We start from the raw sequence: 22250 nt of genomic DNA on the forward strand, positions 1-22250 counted from the left end.
GGTGCCACCACCAACACTACACAATTCCCTCCTTGCTACACGTCTCTGAGAGACAATTTGAATGCTTTGGCTTTGGCTGTGTAAGTTCTTCATGCCAAAAAACTCGCAGTCACGACAAAACATTGTCACTCGAAACACATGCGATTTAAACAACGTACGACTTGATACAATGGTCGAATCTCACACTTCCGACTTTTAGGTACATTGTCTTCTCTGTAGCTCTCGGATTATTATTGATTGCTCTCTTCTCTTCGGCCGTCACTGTTCGTACCTTGAACCGTGATCTGCGAATGGAGGAGTAAACCAACACCACACACTGATTAATTTACACATTTTTGAGGCTGATTTTTGAATTTTTTGTTGGAAGAGGGAGTTTTGGTTGGCAGATCTTTTTTCAAACACACACAAACATACACAACGTAATTTTATGGCATCTGCGGTTGGTAGGGGAGGTGTTAGCATTGTTTCATACTCATAAAAGAACGACTTTTCCTTGGTTGACCCAATATACTTATTCGCAAACGAAGCCAGTTATATTTGTCGGCGCATCGTTGGTGGTGGGCTGTAAGAAGGAGTTGTGCTTTCAATTAAGCAAGAAGGACAGATACGATACACACGAACTTGTTAAGCGCTTCGAGCCAAGCAACTCCGAGCATAGTTTTCTGCAACCCACCCACAAGTTCACAGGGTCTACGGTTTTTCTTCCAATCATGACCAAGTCAGATTTTTTAACTTTTTTCAAAGTCGAACGCGTTGAAAGCTCGACGCAAAAGATTTCATTCCAAACCACGTTGGAAGAAAAAAATCTTAGCCCATTATGGAGACGGCAACGTCGCCTACAGAGCCTCCTAAAGCTCGATATGCGAAGGCTCTCTACGACTTCGTATCTAACCAAAACGAGGAACTATCACTCGAGGAAGAAGACGTAGTGACTCTTTCTGTCGGCGTGCACGTACGTGGAGGGTGGATGTATGGTGAATGCAGTGGCCAAACAGGGTGGTTCCCTGCTACATATGTGAAAGTCCTTTCTGACGAAGAAGCCAGAGCCGAGGGACTTATATCTGGTGGTGAAGACGCCGTCCTCGTATCTGCATCGGACTCTATACATCGTACGCAACAGGCTAGTCAGGCTTTAGCTGCTTCACTGGCTGGTACTGGAGGACAGTGTGCTGTTGCGTCCAATGTGTCGGCATCGTCGACGCCCACTACGACAAATCCTTCTACACCTACGATCCCTAAGCAGCAATTACCGTCGCAGTCGCCAGAGACTGTGGTTAGAACGTCAAGTTTTAATTTGAATAATTCGCCTGAATCTGGTAGTAGTAGCAGCAGTACGGGCGAACAAGTCAAATCATGGTATTCAAGATACAAGAAATCAGCCCGCGGTAAATCAAACAGTGAATCCTCTAACGGCCCCGATACACTACGAAATATGCCATCCGCCATCTCATTACAAGACAGCAGCGACAATTTGGAATCCGATGGCAGCAACTCACCCCAACAATTATCATCCCCATCCACTGCCACCACACAACCACTAAGCACATCATCAACCACAATCAGTGAGCCCAAACCTGAATGGCTGCGAGTAACATCCATGGCCCGAGCTACATCCATCCGGAAGTCAAACACGGATTTATCATCCAAACCAACACGAGTCGTGTCTTCCCCCACATCAAACACGACGATCTCAATAGTGGGTGCTCCCGCTGCTTCGAAAATGAGATGGGCGGAATGGATGGGTGGTGAAGAAGTCATTGCGAAATTAAACTTGTCGAAATCGGAACGCCAGCGGCAGGAGGTTATTTATGAGGTTATTCAGACTGAGAAGGATTATGTGGAAGATTTAGATATTGTTGCTGAAGTAAGTACATCATACTAGTGATTTTGGCCTTTTTTTCGTTGGGTTCTGACGATTTGTATTATTTAGATTTATATCAAAGCATTGAGGAAGAATAAGCTTTTAAGGCCTAAAGATCTCGCTGTGATATTTTCGAATATTGAAATGTTGTTGCCGATGAATCAGGTAACATAAGTGCAGAAGCTGACACGTACAACAATTGTATTGGAGCTGATTTTTTGCTGCTTCTTTATTACAGGAATTACTAAAATTACTAGAAGAACGTCAAGCTCAAAACCACGTAGTCGATCGAGTCGGTGACATCTTTATTCGAGTTGTAAGTTAATATTCTCCATTGGTTGCAGTTTTTTTTCGCTCGGCCGGGCGAACGTCAATGATTTTCCTAACGCTTTCTCTATTTTCAAGTGCGATTACATGAAAATGTACACGATGTATTGCAGTAACTACCCTTACGCTTTGGTCAAGTTGCAAGCTTTGAGGCATTCAAAGGCTGTCCAGAAATTTCTCGATGTGAGCATACACTCGCTGCAACGTTGCGCTTTTTTTGATCTTTTTAACACTGTCTTTTAAACTATTTCAGCAATGTCAAGCAATGCCTGAGAGTCGGCATCTGAACTTGGCTACTTACTTGTGAGTTTTCAAACCCATCACCGTCAGATTTTTTGGCCATTCTAACATGCCATGCACATTTATAGAATCAAGCCTGTTCAGAGAATCTGTAAATATCCATTATTACTACGAGTAAGAGAAACCAGTTTCAAAATTTCAAAAATCACGATAAAAAAACACTACGGCACTCATCATATCCTCACCAAACAGGAACTAATCAAAAGCACAGACCCAGAAAACCCAGATTACGAAATATGTCAGCAAGCACTCATAAAAGTCGAAACTGTTGTCACAATCGTAAACGAAGGAGCCCGACAAGCCGAAGGAGTGCACAAGATGCTCGAACTCCAAAACAGATTCACAACAAAACAAAACATAGTAGCACCAAACCGTACACTCGTCAGAACAGGCATGCTAGACATGGTATCCGCCTCAGGCGAACGTAAACAACGCAACATTTACCTCTTCACTGACATGCTGATGGTGGCCAAGGGAGTTGGATCCGACGGCGAGAAGCTGAAACTCGTAGCTGCCGTTCCATATGATATGATTCTCGTCACCGATTTACCTGACGAGACAAGCACGTCATCGGCAATCACCCGAATCAATTTGATTGAGATTGTACATATTGGGATTTCGAAATTCATTATGGCTGGAACGTCGTTACAGGACAAGCAAATGTGGATTCGAGCATTAAAAGAGGCTATTGATGTTTATCTGAATGGTCGCAAGAATGCTAGTGGAATGATTACAAAGGGAATCACGGATCGTCGATTGTTGAATGTTTTGGTACCGATCCAGCCACCCTCTGAAGAACCTCCATCAGCTCCTACTGATGCGCCAAAAACTCCCAAGAATGGAAGTGTTATGGAGCTTAGTGGTAGCAGTAATAGTCCACGGTCCCCTGGAGCTGCATCACTGCCTAAACTACCTGCTCTGCCACAACTACGAACAACCGATTTCGTTAATGATGTTGCTTGTGCCACTGGTGTTGAAATGAGTCCCAGGAACCGTAAATCACAAGAAAATGTCAGTGATGATAGAGCTGGACAAGGAGAACTTAAAGTCACACATATGAATCAAGCTCGACGAGCGTCAGCTGAATTACTTACGATATCGAATGCTGGATTGCCTTCCGCACGAATGCCAATTGAATTTGTGCAAAAGACTGTTTCAACGGGCAACATGTCTATAAATATGGATTTGCCGGATGAGACATCGTCGGTACTTCAACCTGCTGAAAAGAGCGGTGTTCAGCACTCCATGTCGACTTCGAGGATTGTCACAGCAGCAGCATCATTCTCCGAATCGGATTCGGATGCTTCACCCAGCAGACCGATTTCGTATATCGATACTCCACGAGCGAGTACTGGACGACGATCCGTGCCTGCTCGAACAACTATGGGAGATGATTCTATTGCTAGTGGTGCAACAAAACAGATGCAAGCACCACGTAAACCACCACCAGCACGTCCCGAATTCGATTCCACACCTTCGATACCTGCTAATCAAACATCTGCCAACAATAACACCACCAACTCAACGACATTGATAGGAAGCGCATCATCCCTCGAATCCAACAAACGAATCTCATCAAACCCCTTCATTGTGCAAGACTCTGTCTCCCGCATGGCCAAACACAACCGCTCGTCAACTGAAAACATGGTATCGCTACGCACAAGTAATGAAGGATTCAATAAGCAGTCTGGTGGAGACATTGCCCAATCCAACAGCAAGAGTAGCTTAAAAGCAAGTGCAAGTAAAGGTAGTCTACGAATCAGTGGCAGCAAGAGCAGTCTACATGCCGTTGCAAGTCCAAGTACATCCATGGAAGGCATTTCGCAAGTTGCAGGCAGCATGCCCGCCTCTGTTTCTGAACAAGATGAAACTCGTACTTCAACAACACAACCACCTGCCACGAGATCAAGCACGACATCTCGATCAGCAACAGCCACAATGCGAGGCCGATTGATTGAAGAACGTACTCGATCCGTAACTACACCTACACCAATCCCACTCCAACGATCTCAGACCATATCACCCGCAGTACGAGAATGGCAATCCCAAATCGCTACCCAAATAACTCGAAATGGATCTGGCACTTCAGGACCTACACCGGCACCACGTCCAGTATCATCTAACACCACGGTTCTACCACGAGGTGTAGCTGGATACGTGGCAGCTCTTGAGTCTCAGTATGCAGACAAGATGACTGCTGTACTGAGTGAGGTCAAGAATGTCAATCGAAGTGGTCTGGGGTTGAACCATACCAACAACAGCATGAACAACAACAGTGGTAGTAATAATAGTAATAACAGTATTAATCGAGTCAGTGTGACGAGCAGGACTGCTGCTACCGGTGCTGATAAATTAGCTAGAGGAGCTGGAACCAAGTCTAGTGTTAGTAAACCAGTGAAATCCGTTGCCATTATGGATATTATTCAGATGTCTGTTGGTGGGAAGTCCAAGAAAGAATACGTAAGTGTTTTTATCATCCAATTTGTTTCGAGGTGTTTTCATTGTGATCTTGGCTAAACTCTCACACAATATACATATAGATATACGTCCTACAGGTGAACAGAGGCGTAGGCCCCGCAGACACAACAACCGACACAATCCACCACACTTTCGAGGACTTTTTCGACTTCCATCTCCATCTCTTGGGACACTTCCCTGAAGAAGCCGGTGTTGTCGCTGGTAGTGACGGTACTTCAAAGTTCAAGATCATACCTGATCTACCTTGCCAAAAGATTTTCGTGTCGCTGGATACTGCTAAGCAACGTGTGCCTCAGCTGCAGACCTATATGGAGGTAAGAGAGTGGCAGTGAGAGAACGCACATTCATTGAGTCCTGCTATGATTTTGCTTGTTTGGTAAACTCGAAGCTAAAAAACCTGCAAATACGTTTCACATCATAGGCTATCATCGCTCTACCTCCAAAAGTCTCAAGGTCACCACTAGTGCTCAACTTTTTCAAAGGTGATGGGAAGGTGTCGTCGTCCCTTATGTAAATTATCCAAAAAAACAAAACCGTTCTTGTATACAGTCTAGTTGTAATTTTGTGAGAGGCAATTGTATATTTGTTTTGCTTATTGAACAAAAAGTGAAGTAGATCATACACCAATAGTGTTAAACGTTTTGTTTTTTTGGCTGTAGAAGGTGCCAAAAAACCGCTTGGATACATGGTCGCCATGATGTGTCGATCATTTTCTGAAGCTAAGCGTCTTGCTCTGACATGTTGATGCTTTACTTGAAACCATCACAATTAACCAAAACAAGCAAACCAGTCAGTATGCCCAATAACCGAGAACAGGAATTCAGCACGACACGTTTGGAATTCATAAGGTGTTTCGAGCGATGCGTCTTGCGGTGATGGATGGTATACAAGTTTGAAACACTCAAAAGTAGAGGGTAGTTATTTGATATAGCGCAAGTAACAGCTTCCATGTAAGGCTTCTACACCGACAAATGTATCAAGGGCTGAGGTTTTTTTGGCGTCCAAAGCGTGACAACAAATGTTCAGAAAAGAACTCATGTATATTGAGTACTTTTTGACAACAGCTCAACAAAATCTGCAGATTCCATAATGATATATTCAACCTTCCTCCTCCATCTAGACTCCCTCCTCTTTTCATGTTGATGCTTTACCAGTTACCATAGCACCCAACAATCCAAAAATACCTCTCAGCTTGCCCGACAATCCAGCACCATACAAGAATTCAACAAGACCCTTTTGGAATTCATCCGAAGTCTTGGATAATGGGTACTGGAGTAATGGTGGTATACCAGTGCGAACACCGAAATATCGATAGTAGTCACTTGTTATAGCACGAATGTGACAGTTTCCACGTAATCCCTCTACACCTGCGAATCTATCTATACCTGATATTCCGACTCCACCGAATGGTAGTGACTATTCGAGAAGCACAAAAATTTCAGTACGACGCAAAACAAGCCCAAAAAACAACAAGGAGTCATTAACGTATACCTGACAAAGATAGTTAATTCCAAAGTCATTAACATTGGCCATTCCAGTACGTAATGCAGCTGCGATCTTTTCACCGCGAGAATAATTCAACGTGAATACAGATGATCCCAATCCAAATGGACAAGCATTGACTATCCGTATAGCATCTGCATCGTTTTTGAATTTCATGACTACTGCGACGGGACCAAAGACTTCTTCTTTGGCAATCTTCATGTCAGGAGTAACGTCTACTAGTAGTGTTGGAGTGAAGTATTGACCCTGCAATTGAGAAACAAAAAAAACCGTAGTGTCAATATTCTGTTGTGGAAGATAAGTCTTTTTGTGTCTGGCTGGACTCACTGAAGGATAAGAAGGGCACTTGTAAGGTTTACCTCCCACAAGTAGCCTAGCTCCAGATTTGACGGCATCGTCGACCAAATGCTGAATGTTTTTGGACTGCAAAAGAGAGAGTAAAAACCCAATCAAAGCAACTGCGAAATGAACTCTCGACCTCTTTGATGGTAAGTTTCCATCCAATTCATGAATAAGCGAACTTACAGCTTGAGACATAGTCATGGCACCACAATCAACAGCCTTCGTGCTACTCAACGGTGGCCCCTGTATCAATCCACTAATCCGTCTCTCCATCTCATTCACGAATTTATCATAAATCTTTGCATGAACGACAAGGCGTTCCAACCCAATACAATTCTGACCACAATTTTGAAATGTTCCACGCATAGCGATTTGCACGACTTGGTCGAAATCACAGTCTTCACAAATCACTGCTGCATCTTTGCCACCTAGTTCTAGAACCACGGGTGTGATGGTTTCTGACGCTTTACGCATGACAAGTTTTCCAACACCTGGTGAGCCGATGAATGTGATCTATACGGAATGAGATCACGGAAGGTTAAAGTAAGAAAGACGCACATGTGTAAACTGTATGGCCTTCTGATCTCTTTGTTTTAGCTGTGGTTGACCAGAAGGATGCCAAAAAAAAACCGTCTCACAAGTACCATGCATACCTTATCAGCACATCCAATCAACGCCTCACCAGCATCCGACCACCCATTCACAATAGCGACAAGAGCATCATCAATACCATGCTTCCTCAGCACAGTCCGCACAATGCTCTGCCAGTAAGCACTAGACCAAGCAACATGTTCAGAGGCCTTGACGACACAAGCATTTCCAGCCATGAGTGCAGAGATGATAGGACCTAGGACATTATGACATGGATAATTCCAAGATACAATACACCCCATGACACCGATGGGTGTGTATTCGACTCGGGCTGATTTGTGGGCTACGACGAGACCACCACCGCCTCTGTATTCTGGAGCGAGAACGGTTTCGCCGTTTGCGATAGTCCAACGGAGCTTTTCACACGTTGTTAAGAGTTCTCCAAAGCTTGCGTCCACGACTATGGAGTCAAGTTGGAGTGTGCGATTAGTATCGGGTGTCAACCGAGCAAAAAAAGGAACATCTAATCTCTCTATCTGAATCAACATTCAGTTTCACTACAATACGTACTAGTTTTGCCAGAATCCCTCGCAGTCACTCGACACACAAGCTCCTGATTCTCAACAACCCAATCCAACAGCGTAGTCAATATAGCCCTTCGTTTCTTGAATGTGGTTTTAGCATATTCACGTTGAGCTTGACGAGCCCTTGCAACCGTTTCGAGTATTTCAGTAGGTGTCATTGCTCTACGTTCACCTAATTTTTGACCAGTAGCAGGATCATAGCATATTATGATTTGTTTGTCTGTAGGGTGATGAATGGATGGGTTTGACAGTGGTTGTCCAGACCATTCTAAGTCGGCCTCTGTGTAGGAGTGATGGGGTGTGAGTTACGAAAAGGTAGGTGAGGTTCCAGTCAAGATGACAGGAACGACAAAGTCATTTCAAACGCATCTTCCAATCCCAAATCCTGCATCAAATCCACATTCAAAACCCAAATTACCAGGAGGAGCAGGTACATCCACATTCGAGAACCGACCACCAATAGCACCCGAAACGAATCCCAATCCCAAGAATATAGCAAGAGACACGACCAGCGTGACGATTGCAATGAATGTGATTCCTGTTTGGTTACCAATATACTCGTGAATCCAGACATGAAGTATGTCCATCCATCTTGTTATATTCGTCTTGACTAAATGTTCAAATTCGGCTGAGTGTTGTTGAAGCCAGTCAGGCAGATGAGTCTTTATGGATGCCAGGAGATGATCCATTCTCTATATATCTATGGTATAAAAAGAAATCAAGTAGCTTCGTGGCTTTACAACACGACTTTTACAGTCCAATCTCCGATGTTAAATTCTCATTGGTTGAGGTTTGGAGCAAGCACTCATAGACAACGACAGATTGACAGGTTAGCTTGTTATCGGAAGAAAGACGTCACTGGACGCGTAATATCATATTTGGAAAACGGTGCGCGAGCAAGCGTATCCTATATCTTATGACGCTTTATAACTTTGACAGAAGAACAGAACTTTACAGTTTTACACAACAAGAAGAATACAATTTCGGTCAAGCTTTCGCTTTATACAATATTAACCGTATCGGAAACCGAGCCCTATCATCACACAGGTAAACATTTGAGTATACTCCATACTTCATCAAGCTTAATGCAGATCTGTCCCCGGTTTCTCGTCAATGGAAGTTCTCTACCAGACGATACAGTATCGACAAACACACATCATCATAGTACTTACAGAAAGAAGCAGCAAAAGCACCAGACGAGGGTAAATCCGAGCTCAACAAATGAATGAATCTTCCAGCAGCTAACTGTACATCTCTGGAAGTGAGCTTGCCGTCTCCGTCCTGATCTACTCGAGCAACCATGTATTTCTCAATTTGGTTCCAGTTTATTTGAATGACTCCAGTGTGTGAGAGTGCTTGCTACATGTCGAAGGTGTTGGCGTGTAAGTGTACGATAGTATGGATATGAGGTGTGGCTATAGAGAGGATCGATGCGAGAATAATTCAAGTAGTGGGAGTAAGCTCCCTTGTTTCCAAGGAAGCATGCATTTTGCTGTGCTGTGAACAAGGTTTCGGTGTTTTGGCAATCGTAGAACTTACAAATCCAATGAAAGTCAATCCAAGCACCAGGGCAGACCTGAAAGAACATTATTATATCATTAGTTTGACACTCCAAGGCTCTCTCCGATTCCTCTCTCTCTCCCTCTCGTCTGCATCTCTCACAAATGAAAAAGCGGCCAACATTTGATGATGCTCTCACTTACCCTTTAGCAATCTTCTTGGTAGCATATCCAGATGACACTCCCTGATATTGGATATATGTCAGTATGATTCGATGCCGTCCACTCAATCGCACAACTGCTCCAACCGACCATGACAGCTGCAAGACCAATCTCTTGACCAGTGGCTGGTGATTTGTTGATATGAATTTGCTCGACCGGGGGTTCCTGTGGCTTCTTGTCCATTATGGGAATTTGCTTACAGCTGGCGTTCTTGATTTATTGTGCTGTTCGCTCGGTTATGAGTGTTTTGAGGAGGTTGTCAATTGAGCGAGAAAATGAAAAAGAGAACCGTAAAACTCCCAGGCCTAACTTGATGCTTATTATATCGATTATGTATATTTAAAACTTTGAATTTCTAACTTTATATCTCCATTGCACATCACAAGAATGAACTAATCTTTATCAAGACACGATTGCTACAACCACAACACAAACGTCGTGTTTTCTCTCTGGCATTGGAATCTAAAATTTGGTTTTCGAGATTGCCTAGATGGACCTAGTACCTGCTAAATAGCAATACACCCAAGGTCATCCTCCAAATCGGACCTGGTAAAAGGCGTGTTGCAAGGCGTAGTTCGCGTAGGTTGTGAATGCAACTAAGCATCAACGTATATAGTGCTAGAAGGGACGAATGCGATTGTCGATATTTTGCAAGTTCCTTGTCTGGCTGCAATGGTCTATTTCGGCTGGAAGGACTGAAACTGTGCTCTCCACCAAAGGGACGCACGAATGAAAGAGGAGCCTCGATATATATAAGGGCTGGTGTATCAGAGCCGGGACGTGCATCCGACTAACTCCATTTCGTCCTCCCATCCACATGCTGGTAAACTGCGGTGTGTAAAGGCTAACTGCAATGACATCAACACGAGCCACTTGAAACAAGTTCTCCAAACTCCTGCATAAAGACAGAATCCAGACAGGTACCGTGATATAAGCCGGTGCAAAAGTCATGATGCTTGAGACTCCCTCCGCAGTAACCGTTATGGGGCTCGTCAAGCTCTTGCCGACCCAGTGACGTTCTTCGCGAGCCACCCCTCTTGCTCCCTTTCTGTGGCGGAGCCATGAGGACAATCCAGACTTTCAAGGCATTGCTCCGAGCTCTGAATCGTGGGAGATTGTGCGAACGATACAAATGCTAAAAGGTTCCGACGCTACATACCACGACACGACCAACAGGGTTGACACAGCTTGATCCAAGAGCAAAGTAAGAGTCTATTTGGGACATTGTTGTTATCAAGTGGTTGGTGCCACTCCAAACTTCTGACGCAAAAATAAAACTTGCATCGCCCACAGTTTAAGCAGTGGATGCATCAGGCCCGCATACTAACCACCCGCTCTATCTCAACTATATTTAATAGATGGCCGACACCACATACACCCCACATCACCACTCCTGTTACGACCCATTCACGCTTACCCAGATACCAAATATTGATCCCGATTTTCTCGCATCAGCATTCACATGGTCCCAATACACCCATATACCACTAATCGACACATCGCAAATCCCGCCTCCACCATTTAGAATGCCTGAAACATACCTGGAATACCTTCACATATCCAGCCACTTCTTACACCTTGATACCATGCCAAGCACACGAGACCACGACGCACAGTGCTTACAACAGCAGGAATATACTATCGATGTGCACCCGACCGATCCGCCATCTTCATTCCCATATCGCCAGAATAGGCATCCATTCCACCCGGATGTGGTAATAGAACGACATGCGGATGAAATGTTTTGTGCGTCGCTTTTTAGTAGTGCTAGTAGTGATACCGGGTCGTGTACTAGCCCGAATTCGATCATGGACGAGTATATGTCGCTGCTGCCGTCTCCTCCTATATCGCCTGAAGGGGCTGGTGAATGTGAGGAACATACTACACGAGTTACAAGCAGGAAGGCAGCTGTTATCACGCCAAGAAGATCAAAGAGACCTGCTAGAACATCCAAAAAGGTGCAAGACATAAAACAGGAGGAGATCGATACCGTTGCTCCCTGCCACGTCACTGGCAAACAACCAGCCAGTGATACCGAATCTGAAGCAGAGGAACATAGCGATGACGATTATAAAGACAGTCGTCGTCGTACCTCCAATAATCTCTCATCTCCACCTGCCACACCACGCCCCATCAACACCACTGCTAAAACGACATTCACAAGATTCAAACGCTCAAAAGTCAAACAGGAACATCATTATGATGATGATATTATAGTGGCAAAGGTGATTGTCGATGACGAAGCAGCAAACGAAGCAATAGCAGACCTGATGAAGAATATCGGCAAACCACGAAACTTCAAGATACCACAATTCAAGTGTGCTTTTAAGGGATGTGAAAAGGTGTTTACAAGGCAGTATAACTTGAGGAGTCATATGAAGTTGCATACTGGTGAGGCCGACAGATGGTGTTCTTATCTTTGTGATTTTTTTGTGGGTGATTGGTGACAACGTATCAACTAACACTGAAACTTGTGTGTAATTAGGAGAATTACTATTCAACTGCCAATACTGCTCTTCCAAATTCGTTCGCGGACATGATGTTCGTCGACACGAGAGACTACATACAAATGAACGACCGTTTGTGTGTCCGAGATGCGGGAAGGGGTTTTCGAGATCTGATGGTGAGCAGGCAAAAAAGAGTCTTCAGGTCCTATGAGATCAGATGATTCCGAATCCAACTTCTAACACTGTTGATCTTTAGCGTTGAAGAGGCACATCAAGGTTGAAGAATCGTAGCAAGGAGAATACGTTGGGAGGTGTGATGATTTTTGCCAAATCAGCCAAAATGAACGTGTATAGAAAAAGAGTGTGATGGTCAGTTTGTTTGGTTGGTTAGGAAGGAATCGTTTGTTTGGGGAGTAATGCTGATACCAATTAAGTGGTTTAAGAGTAATTAATGGGAGTTAATGTAGCTGGAGCCATTTTAATATACCTAGACAATATCTGTTCCTTGTCGCCCAACCTGAACGAGTCAGTTTGTTCTGGTTCTACATTAGTATTTATGTTTGTGCACTTGGTTGCAAATTACAAGTTAATGCGATTATAGAGTTTAAACCAATATATACTCTTCACCAAAACAGGGCACTACTCAAAAATCCGAGTTGTGAGACGGCCCACACCCACCATGTTCACCACACCATGCTGGGAAGAGCGGTGAAGCAGATATACCTCTCTTTAACAACAAGTCACGGAATCGGCTTAATCTAGGAGAAGCTTCAGCCGTATCCTTTGTGAGGTATTCGGGTGACCATAATACTTCAGCCACAGCTGCAGCTCTTGGCCATACGACTGTTTCTAGGCTGTTGATGTCGACCTAGTAAAAGATGTAGATGCAGTATTGTTTGTTAGGACTTATTGAGCAATGTTTCAGGACCAAAAACCATTGCTCGGTAAGCACAAGGATTGCTGAAGGAGCACAACTTACACTTTCAGTCCACATAGCAACCTCTCCACCAACCACCTTCTCAGCCTGTACATCTTTCAATTGATTGATCGGATCAAAGACATACATAGTCTTCCAAGTCTTGAATGGATCACACCAACTCTTGCCCCCACTAATGAAATTCCCCAACCCACAATCCAAATACCACGCCGTATTATCCGTCACAACAACATTAAACCCCGATTTCGTCATGGAAGCAGTCGACCTCTGACCTCTCCATGTCTGGAAAACCGTTGATGGATGAAACGGGATTTTAAAATCTAGTGCTATGTCTTCCCATAGATGGACTGTCTTGTTTAAGGTTTTCGTATGTTCTATTATGGAGGTCATGAAGGCACCGATTAGGGAGTCGATACTTGAGTGCTTGTTTTGGATCATGTAGTGGGCGGTTTCGGGTGTTTGGTAGCAGTTCTTGTTTATTTCGTCTGCCCCGAGATGGATTACAGTGTCGGGGAAGAGCTGAGAGATTTCGGTTAGGAGGGCTTTGATTGTTTCGGTTGTTGATGGGTTTGTTAGATCTAATTGTCCACAAGGCGGCTAAAAAACGAAGTGTTGGGATATCTAAATGACATTCAATCGTGCGTCTTTCACGCTTGTTATACCTCTGCACAAAAGTCTTGCCAATTCGGTTGCACATTATTGCAAACTGTTAAATTTGGCATTCCGAGACCCCATGCGTATGCATGTCCAGGCATATCAAATTCAGGTATGATACGAATTCCTCGGTCCATTGCGTAATCCACCAAGTGTTTAACGGTGCCTACAAGAATCAGAGTTTGAATGTTGTGGTATCTCACGAAACGCAAAAAAGGTGTCACGGAAGGAATCCAATGCTCACTGTGAGTATAGACTTCATCCTATATGAAGCGAGTATTAGTGCTTGCTTGAGATACATGATGTTGCTGTAAGCCTTACCTGCGAATAAGCACCATTGGCTGATAATTCAGGGAAGGACGTACTTACAAAAGGAAAGCTCTAACGATGCGAAAAAATAGTCAAGACACACTACGAAATGAGACAACTCCCTTGTTTTAACATCACAAAACACGAAAAACATACCTGTGAATCAACAATATGCCAATGCAACACATTCATCTTGGTATACGACATCCCATCCAAAATCCTTTCAATATACTCGACGGGGAAATAATGTCTAGCAGTATCCAACAATAGACCACGATGCTTGTACCTCGGGCTATCAGCTATAAACCACGGCACATTCCTGATGACATACGTCACTTGCGTATCTGGTTTTACATATCTACATGACGTTGGTATAGATTCATCAACTCGTACCAGTTGCGCCAGAGTCTCGAGAGCTCGAATAGCCCCATAGACAGTAGTCGCATTAATACTAGCCTGCGTTGACAGTGCTGGTACATCCATTGTATACATCTCATCGGCCAGCTCTAGTATCGGCCCATCGTCGTCTCCTAGCTCTATATATACATGCACTTGCTGTAAGAATGTGGTGTATGTTGGATGTGATTTCTGACCAACAAGGCCACATCCCGATGCAAATGTTAGGTTCTTGTATCTTGCAAACGCTCGTTCTAGACGTGGTGATGGAGGACCAATGAGGAAGAATTCCAGGTCTGGATGTACACCTATCGATTGATATCCATGTGTGTAGTCGTTCGGGCGTGGCCACAATACGTCACCGGGTATAGGTATTGGGTGTTTGCGTATTCGGTCTGGGATGCGGCCTGGATAGTAATCTTCGACGTAATCTTTTGGGTCTATAGAGTGTCAACGTGTTGCTGATGAGTTGACTGAGATGACAGATCACACGGTAAAGCAGCAAAGACATGTAAACACGATCGATATTGAATTTTACCGTTAGCAAAGAGCCAAACCAGAAGCATCATGCCCAGAAACAGCCCAAAAATAACAGCAACCTCTTTGTAGAAGGGTGCTAGACGAGACAAGAAGGACCTGCGAGCAAATCCATGATACTTGACACTATCAGGCGAGTTACTCCTCCTCTGCCTTCGTACAGATCTAGATCCCATTGTCGGCAACGAGTTGCTCCTCGAGACTCCAGCACTTGATGACGATGATTCACCAAACCCAAAGGTCTTTGAAAATTCCTGACCATCGAATCCAATGTTATCAAGCGCAATGGCCAGATAATTATGTCCAAACTTTGGATCTGGCGGAATTGTCTGCAACCACTTAGGTTCCTTCTTCATAGCGTCCTTGAACTTTTGACCTGTACTGCCCATCCTACGCAGGAGAAGGAGAGTTAGTTTGATGGAATGCCCGTACTGCATGCTATGTGGACTACGGACTTACTTGTTTCTATGGGGCGATTGCCTACAGTCGTTATCTCGCTTTGAGCTATCGGAGTGGTTTTGAGAATGGTGAAGGACAAGAATCTGCTGAAGCTTTTGCACGGAACGCTCCAAGTCAAATCTCCTCTATGTGCCAAATGGAATGAATTGCCTCTGATTACACAATTCCAATACTATCTTGTTTCTTGACACAACATTCGACATTCTGCGATGTGTTTCTGATCGTGTGGTACGATTACGCGCTGTGTAGACGATATCATAAAGTTCGTTCCTGAGATGGAAGAAGCTTTGTTGCTTTGTATCTGAACGATATCAACGGTGTTTGTATTATATTGAAGGTGCTTTTATACGGGAATACATCTGACTGAGCGATGAATACAGGTGGACGTACTATGGCTGAAAAGGAAGGAGGAACGTCATACTAACGGTACATATGACGCTTTTTGAACTTAGCAAGTTCGCGGAGAGTTCGACGCACGAGAAGGTACAACCTAGCTTTAGATAATAAAAGCGTTGTTATGATAATATCGACTTGGGCAGTGTTAGAAGCTATGGTTTACAACATTTTTGTATATATCTATCTCGGCCAAAGTGTTAGCGACAATCTACTTTTACCTACAGAAACTGCCCAAACCGCCCATGGTGAGGGGACACGTGCCTTGATAACAAGAAATATCCATAATATAAACGTGCATCAAGACATCATGACATCCCAAGCAGCATTTTCAGTAATGCGCATTGCGCATATTGGAAATTGAACCTGATGGACGGGATCAAATATTTTAACACTTGCAAACACTTCTTTAACTGAAAACGGCACCTTCATTCTGCATCACAACTCTTTCTTTACAAAGTAGTCAAACTTATATTGTCGTAGGACTTCACTATCACAACTCTCACTCACCAGCAAGTTTTAAAACAGAGGAGCAGTACGTTCTCGTATAGCTCTCTTCCTTGCTTGCAATGCAGCTTCACGTTCTTCAATACTTTGACGACGTAGAATCAGTTCTCCTTTGAAGTTGTCTTCAATTTGAGTCATCCTAGATTGAAGATGTGGTTCAAGTGTCATCACAGTGGTGAGAGTGTGTGAGCTCACATTGCAATTCCTTCAAATAATGAACGACAGATAGTTGTAGCCTTGTTTGCAAACTCTAGAATAACGTACGATTGATGAGTTCAACATGAAAGATTCTTGAAACGAAGTGACAGGTCATCATCATATACCTTCAATTTTGGCTTGAGCATCGCCAGAAGTTTGAGGTGCTTGATCCCCATCATCAGTTTTACCAGCTTCTTCTTCTCCTTCTTGACCAGTATGATCCTGTTGTTGTGTCAACCCATCTTCATTTCCGATATTTTCATTGTCTTCTTCATGATCATCGTCTTCTCCTTCTTGTTGTTGTTCACCACCACTATTAGGTTGGCTCACTTGTAAATGTTGTTCTGTATCATCGTCCTCTTCTACTTCTTCTTCTTCTTCAATCTCCTTGCTAGGCGATGTGCGTGGTCTCTTGACAGTTGGATGTTCAGATATAGTTGATGATTTACGAACTCGAGAAGGTGTAGAAGGTTGAAAAGAGAAATTGGATGTGATTGGAGGATTATTTTGCAGTTGTTGATGCTTCCTTCCATTATTGCTTATGATTGATGTTGAAGATGATGTTGATGGTGTTGGTGTTGATGTTGACGATGTGCTTGGTTGTTGATTATTAGCTCCAAAGTATCGTACAAAGTTTAATGGCGATGCTGCTGTCTGCTGCTGAGGCTGCTTTGGAGGCCCATTTGGAGGCACCATCCTTGCTATGTCATTTGATACAATCGTTGTGAGTTGAGCGAGTACTGAATTCTTCAGCGATGCGAGCTTCAACTGAGATATTGACGGGCGAAATATGAGATGCTTTGAAGAGTTATAGAGATGCGATGCGACGTTAACACCTTTAAGTGAGAGAAAGAGAGGACATGTTTGATGATAGTTGGGTTTGGAATGCGAGAATCGCGTCTACTCGGTCGGCGTATAATGAGGTATCAAAGTATATTAATTTACACAACAAATATACCTATGACATCTACTTTGCATTGTTGTATGACACGAGTGTTCGAGCGAGAATAGTCGTCGAAGATCGATTGTCTAATTTAAAGGTGGAATTCATCCGTAGTAGAATGAGGCATTTTACGGTCGAAACTGAACCTAAAATCTAAAATCCCTAGAAACTTGTCGAAGGCCCCAGACTCTGGCGGCCTGCTGCTTTGAAAGCAAGTCAGCTGTTTTTGGCACATGTGCGTACAGCCACTTTGGCGACACTACTTAAAGCATCACTTGATGCGTGACACTGCTAACATTCTTAAAACTCAAAACATCTTCAACAAGCTCAAAGCATCTTCAACAAGCTCGAAACTACTCAATCTACGATGTCTACCAAATCTGTAGAAGCATTCGCTCAGCTACGCAACAAGAAGCAGCAATCAATCCTCTCTGCTCCATCTCCCAAAGTCAAAGTGCCTACTCATCAGGATCAGCAACTGCACTATCTCTCTGGTGAATTCGAGCAACCAATTACATACTATCCAGCATCTATGGTGGCCAACAGTAATGTGGCAGTAGAAGTGCCTAGTTGGCAAGAACCAGACCAACTGCACTCGTTAGGTGAAGAGTATTCATATCCAACTACATACTTTCCAAGAACATACTCCAACTCTGTACGTAATTCAAAATTAGTTTGCATTTCTCACTTACTTACACATCCCATCCTTTAGAGTGCCAAGTCTGGTAGTTCTGCAAAGTCAAAATCGTCTGTGATCTTTGACAAGATAAAGAAGTTCTTCTAAGTCCAACGAACTATACCATATAAATCCATAAATGTAAATCCAGTCTTGTTTGTCGTTGCCACTTAGTAGTATTCACTTGAAAGACACCAAAATATAAATTTCAATTGCCACATAACCTCTTTCAACTTGCAACCTTGTTCCTCGGTTTCCTATTCACAATTCACGTCTTGACCAAACACCTACAAGGCATTCTCTCCATTTAAAACGACGGAGATGAATATAGTTACTATACCAATAAGCAGTATCCTGCTACTGCTATTAATATGTCTTGGCCTTGCAAGTGCCAAATCCGATAGGATACCTCTCATCAATGAAAACGTCGAACGAACAATTGATTTGACGAGTGCCATTACAAGAGAGACAACCAAAGTCACATTCAGGGTAGAAGAGGATGGGAAATCAACCGATGAATATATATTCGCACTTCCTCTCTCCTGCTCAGGTCGTCTGGCTTCTCTGGATATGCTCAATGATGCTGGCATCAGACTCGACTTTGCGGCTACTTGGGGAAATCAGACAAGGTATGCATATTCGATTGATGGTTTACGCGTTATATTTTATGTATATTATTTAATTACTCATCCTTTCTCTTCCTGCCCCTATACAGTCAAATGCACATGTATCGAGCAAAACTGAAAAGTTCAATGTCGAGTGGAACAGTCACAATCAAGGCTGCATTCACAAAACGATCTCGCCCGTATCCTATCGAAATACCACAATCCGATAAACAGTATCTAGAGTTCTTTGGAAGTGCCAACTATGTCAGTGGTTACCCTACAACAACTCAAAAGACTACCATCAGGTAATTGAACTTGTAGAGGTGCCGGTTTCTTTGCGGTTTTGAAAACTCACACTCAACACATATAGACTACCAAACTCGAACGTAATCACATTCTCTGCAAATCCATCACCAGCTGCCAAATCTGGCAACGCTATTACGTATGGACCATACAAGGATGTTGCTGCAAACACAATAAACGAGATAAACGTACACTATGAAGACTCAAAGCCTGTACTGGTGGCAAAGAGCTTGTTTAGAGATGTATGGGTCAGTCATTGGGGTGGACAATTGTCTGTCGAAGAGCATTACGAGTTGGCTAATGAAGGTGCCAAGTAAGTTGACGTTGAAAATTTATTTTGACCCTATTCTCGAGAGCGCTTGCTTTTTTTGCTTCTCACTCACTCCTCTACAAAACACATAGATTGAAGGGCCAATTCTCGCGGATTGACTACGCCTTCTCAGCAGCAACACACGATCGTCAAAACGTGCTCCGTCAATTGACTCTGACATTCCCTCCCAAAGCCAACAATGCCTTTTATAGAGATACAGTGGGAAATGTATCCACTTCCAAATATCGTAACGAACGAACGAAATCCGTCATGGAAATCAAACCACGTTATCCTGTATGGGGTGGATGGAAGTATACTTGGTATCACGGATATAGCGTTCCGTTGTCGGATTTCCTGAGACATCGTGGTTCGAAATATGCATTGGCCATACCGTTTATTGCTAGCACTACTAATGTGACGCATGATAAGGTTACGCTTCGTGTCGTTTTGCCTGAAGGAGCCGAGTGAGTGCTTCTGCATATCCGAGCTTGGCAAGATTTTTTCTTGTTCTGAAAGCGTCACCTTCATCTGCCGCGACAATTTTTTTAACCTTTCAAATTGCAATTTCTATATAGCAATGTCCGAGTAGCAGCACCATTCTTAGTAGACCATGAAAGTCAAAGTATCGTTTACTGGTATTTGGATACTGTGGGACGTCCAGCTGTTACATTGGAGAAGAACAATGTAGTGGATGAGCACAATGGTATCGTCTATGTAAGCTTCTTGTATCTGTTTGCTTTGGCACAAAAGAAACATGCACGAATCCTTTGATTTCGTGAAGATTCTCACAACTGCTTGTAGGTTTCATATGATTATGCCGATTACAACTTGTATCGCAAACCATTATTGGCTACAGGTGTATTCTTTGCTTTGTTTGTACTCTCCATGATTGTGTTGAGGCTGGACTTTTCCATCATACCTGTAAATCCTTATTGGATGACGACCATTTTTTTGGCAATCACTACTGACATCTCGTCTTTTTACTCAATAGGATGAGAAATCAAGACAGGACGACATCATCGCAACATTCCGAATCTCAATCATTCAAGCCGCCTCAGGTGCCACCGTCCTCTTCAAGAACATGCAATACGACTTTGAAAAAGCCAAAGACGCCAAAAGCAAGACTTCGTATACATCAACATTTAAAGCGGTCGATATAACAATGGGAGGTCTACAATCCACCATATTGGAAGGCAGTACTGCCGTCGAGGATCTAGCACCGAAACTTGCATCTGGAGCACTACAATTGAGTAAAGCGTATAGTGATAAGCTTTCTGCATTCAAAAAGTTTCATGGAGAAGTGTTGGATGTGTTGACTGAAAGTGGGGGTGGGGAAGTTGATGAGGGTAAGAAAAAGATGTTGAGTAGTTCTTTCGCTAGCTTTGAAGAGAAGCAGGCTCAACTCGATGATACTATAAGGGGGCTAGTGAAAGAGTTGGGAATGTTTTAAGAAGCATCCTTGTATAAAATCAAAATATAAGAAATAAGAATATAGGAGGATGTATACGCATTGCTTGTCATGGGTACTCTCTGTTTTTTTGCCCTCTGGCTTGTGAGCTTCAAATTAGGTTCAAAACTCCTCACTTTACACTTCCACGTTGAAACCAAGGAAAACAAGATGGCACCTCAGAGTCCAGAGCCAAAGAGTCAAGAGTCCAAATATTTAGAAGCTTACAGTAAGTTTATTGCGTTGTTTTGACTTCAAGTTGGTTGTTCTAACTCAATATTTCAAGCAGAATCAAATCCCGTCCAAATCAATCAATATAATCTAGCAGAATTGAAACATACCATAGACGATGGTGTTCGAAAGGTATTTACCCGTCTGGAAAAATCGCATATTGACTGTATTGAAGTCTAGTCTCAAATCGCGAATAGGACATCAAACATCTCATCACATCAAACGTATTAGATCTTGACACTAGACCAAAAATACAGTGAAAACCACACACATACAGATACGAAACTCGTATTGGGATATATCGCTGCCATAGCAGCTGGCTCGTCTTCTCTGTACTCGTACATGATGCCTTGGGATGCTCAGACGAAATTGGTGCTCGCTGTTGGGCTGGTCGTGTATGTGAAACTGAAAGAAGCCTTTTTTTGGTGTATTGTTTGCTGATCGTTGGGTTTATGTAGGTTTGTGATATTCAACACATGGTCAACGATATACGTGCAATATGTCGAAAAGGATGTGATTTTTGTTGGTGTGAAAAAAGATCCTCTTGGATTGGTAAACCTTGCTCTTACTGGATGATATAGCTAAAAAATCGAAAATAACATGTTGCAAAATAGGACCCAGCGTTACACCTAACACTCACATCATCCATCAAAAAGGAATCAACAGATTATGTCCTTGGCTTGTCATCATCTACCACCAAATCCAACTCAAAATCATCTTCTTCAGAAAAGAAACCAATTACAGCAACCATGAAGAAATCATTCGCATCGTACTTTCATGAAGATGGAGTATTTGCTGCTGAGCCATTGTTGCATGATGTGGTTGATGTCTTAAAGTCTGTGTCTTTGCATCGTGATTGAGAGACAAAGCTGAAGATTTATACTGTAATATTGTCTTGACTGATACTTTATATATAGAAATTTCGTACATTATCAATTATAGTAACTTGCCGCTCCAGATGAAGACCACCACCACTTCCATAATCTATTCCCCCAACTTGATCCGGATTCAGCAGTCGTCTTGCTTTGGGACGGTCGTGGTGACTCTTCACCAACAGGTATATCATCCAGTGCTAGTGCATCTGTACATAGTAATGGCTGTCGATCATCGAAATCCTGCCATTCGACTTTTGAGAATGCCGATGTGTCTGTGTCTTCTGCTGCAAGTGCAGTAAATGATTTGTCTGTGACT

The 22250-nt window shown here is 43.2% G+C and overlaps 6 protein-coding genes across 6 annotated transcripts; 3 read left to right on the top strand and 3 right to left on the bottom strand.

Annotated features, from left to right (window-relative positions):
• Nucleotides 1–817: 817 nt before the first annotated feature.
• SmJEL517_g00307 (uncharacterized protein) lies at nucleotides 818–5480 on the top strand (the record flags this gene model as incomplete). The annotated part of the gene is made up of 9 exons (XM_031166237.1): nucleotides 818–1864; nucleotides 1931–2026; nucleotides 2100–2177; nucleotides 2267–2371; nucleotides 2442–2491; nucleotides 2557–2602; nucleotides 2681–4948; nucleotides 5029–5280; nucleotides 5388–5480. The coding sequence occupies 9 exons, from the start codon at nucleotides 818–820 to the stop codon at nucleotides 5478–5480; spliced, it is 4035 nt and encodes a 1344-aa protein (XP_031028029.1).
• Nucleotides 5481–6100: 620 nt separating this feature from the next.
• On the bottom strand, nucleotides 6101–8675 carry SmJEL517_g00308 (uncharacterized protein; the record flags this gene model as incomplete). Its single annotated transcript, XM_031166238.1, has 7 exons — nucleotides 6101–6382; nucleotides 6458–6715; nucleotides 6797–6892; nucleotides 6995–7324; nucleotides 7465–7862; nucleotides 7973–8266; nucleotides 8405–8675. 7 exons carry the CDS (start codon nucleotides 8673–8675, stop codon nucleotides 6101–6103), a joined length of 1929 nt encoding a protein of 642 aa, XP_031028034.1.
• A 321-nt stretch (nucleotides 8676–8996) lies between these two features.
• On the bottom strand, nucleotides 8997–9890 carry SmJEL517_g00309 (uncharacterized protein; the record flags this gene model as incomplete). Its single annotated transcript, XM_031166239.1, has 5 exons — nucleotides 8997–9019; nucleotides 9159–9345; nucleotides 9526–9562; nucleotides 9690–9730; nucleotides 9798–9890. 5 exons carry the CDS (start codon nucleotides 9888–9890, stop codon nucleotides 8997–8999), a joined length of 381 nt encoding a protein of 126 aa, XP_031028035.1.
• A 1175-nt stretch (nucleotides 9891–11065) lies between these two features.
• SmJEL517_g00310 (uncharacterized protein) lies at nucleotides 11066–12445 on the top strand (the record flags this gene model as incomplete). The annotated part of the gene is made up of 3 exons (XM_031166240.1): nucleotides 11066–12098; nucleotides 12193–12330; nucleotides 12411–12445. The coding sequence occupies 3 exons, from the start codon at nucleotides 11066–11068 to the stop codon at nucleotides 12443–12445; spliced, it is 1206 nt and encodes a 401-aa protein (XP_031027796.1).
• A 352-nt stretch (nucleotides 12446–12797) lies between these two features.
• On the bottom strand, nucleotides 12798–15376 carry SMI311 (beta-N-acetylhexosaminidase; the record flags this gene model as incomplete). The annotated part of the gene is made up of 7 exons (XM_031166241.1): nucleotides 12798–13022; nucleotides 13134–13688; nucleotides 13754–13911; nucleotides 13990–14008; nucleotides 14067–14126; nucleotides 14211–14890; nucleotides 14989–15376. The coding sequence occupies 7 exons, from the start codon at nucleotides 15374–15376 to the stop codon at nucleotides 12798–12800; spliced, it is 2085 nt and encodes a 694-aa protein (XP_031027795.1).
• Nucleotides 15377–18484: 3108 nt separating this feature from the next.
• Nucleotides 18485–20831, top strand: STT3 (dolichyl-diphosphooligosaccharide---protein glycotransferase; the record flags this gene model as incomplete). Its single annotated transcript, XM_031166242.1, has 7 exons — nucleotides 18485–18792; nucleotides 18879–19073; nucleotides 19139–19384; nucleotides 19474–19845; nucleotides 19957–20095; nucleotides 20183–20302; nucleotides 20373–20831. 7 exons carry the CDS (start codon nucleotides 18485–18487, stop codon nucleotides 20829–20831), a joined length of 1839 nt encoding a protein of 612 aa, XP_031027794.1.
• Between the last annotated feature and the right edge of the window lie 1419 nt (nucleotides 20832–22250).

Source organism: Synchytrium microbalum (assembly GCF_006535985.1).
Source record: "Synchytrium microbalum strain JEL517 chromosome Unknown SmJEL517_scf0001, whole genome shotgun sequence".
Classification (NCBI taxonomy): Eukaryota; Fungi; Chytridiomycota; class Chytridiomycetes; order Synchytriales; family Synchytriaceae; genus Synchytrium; species Synchytrium microbalum.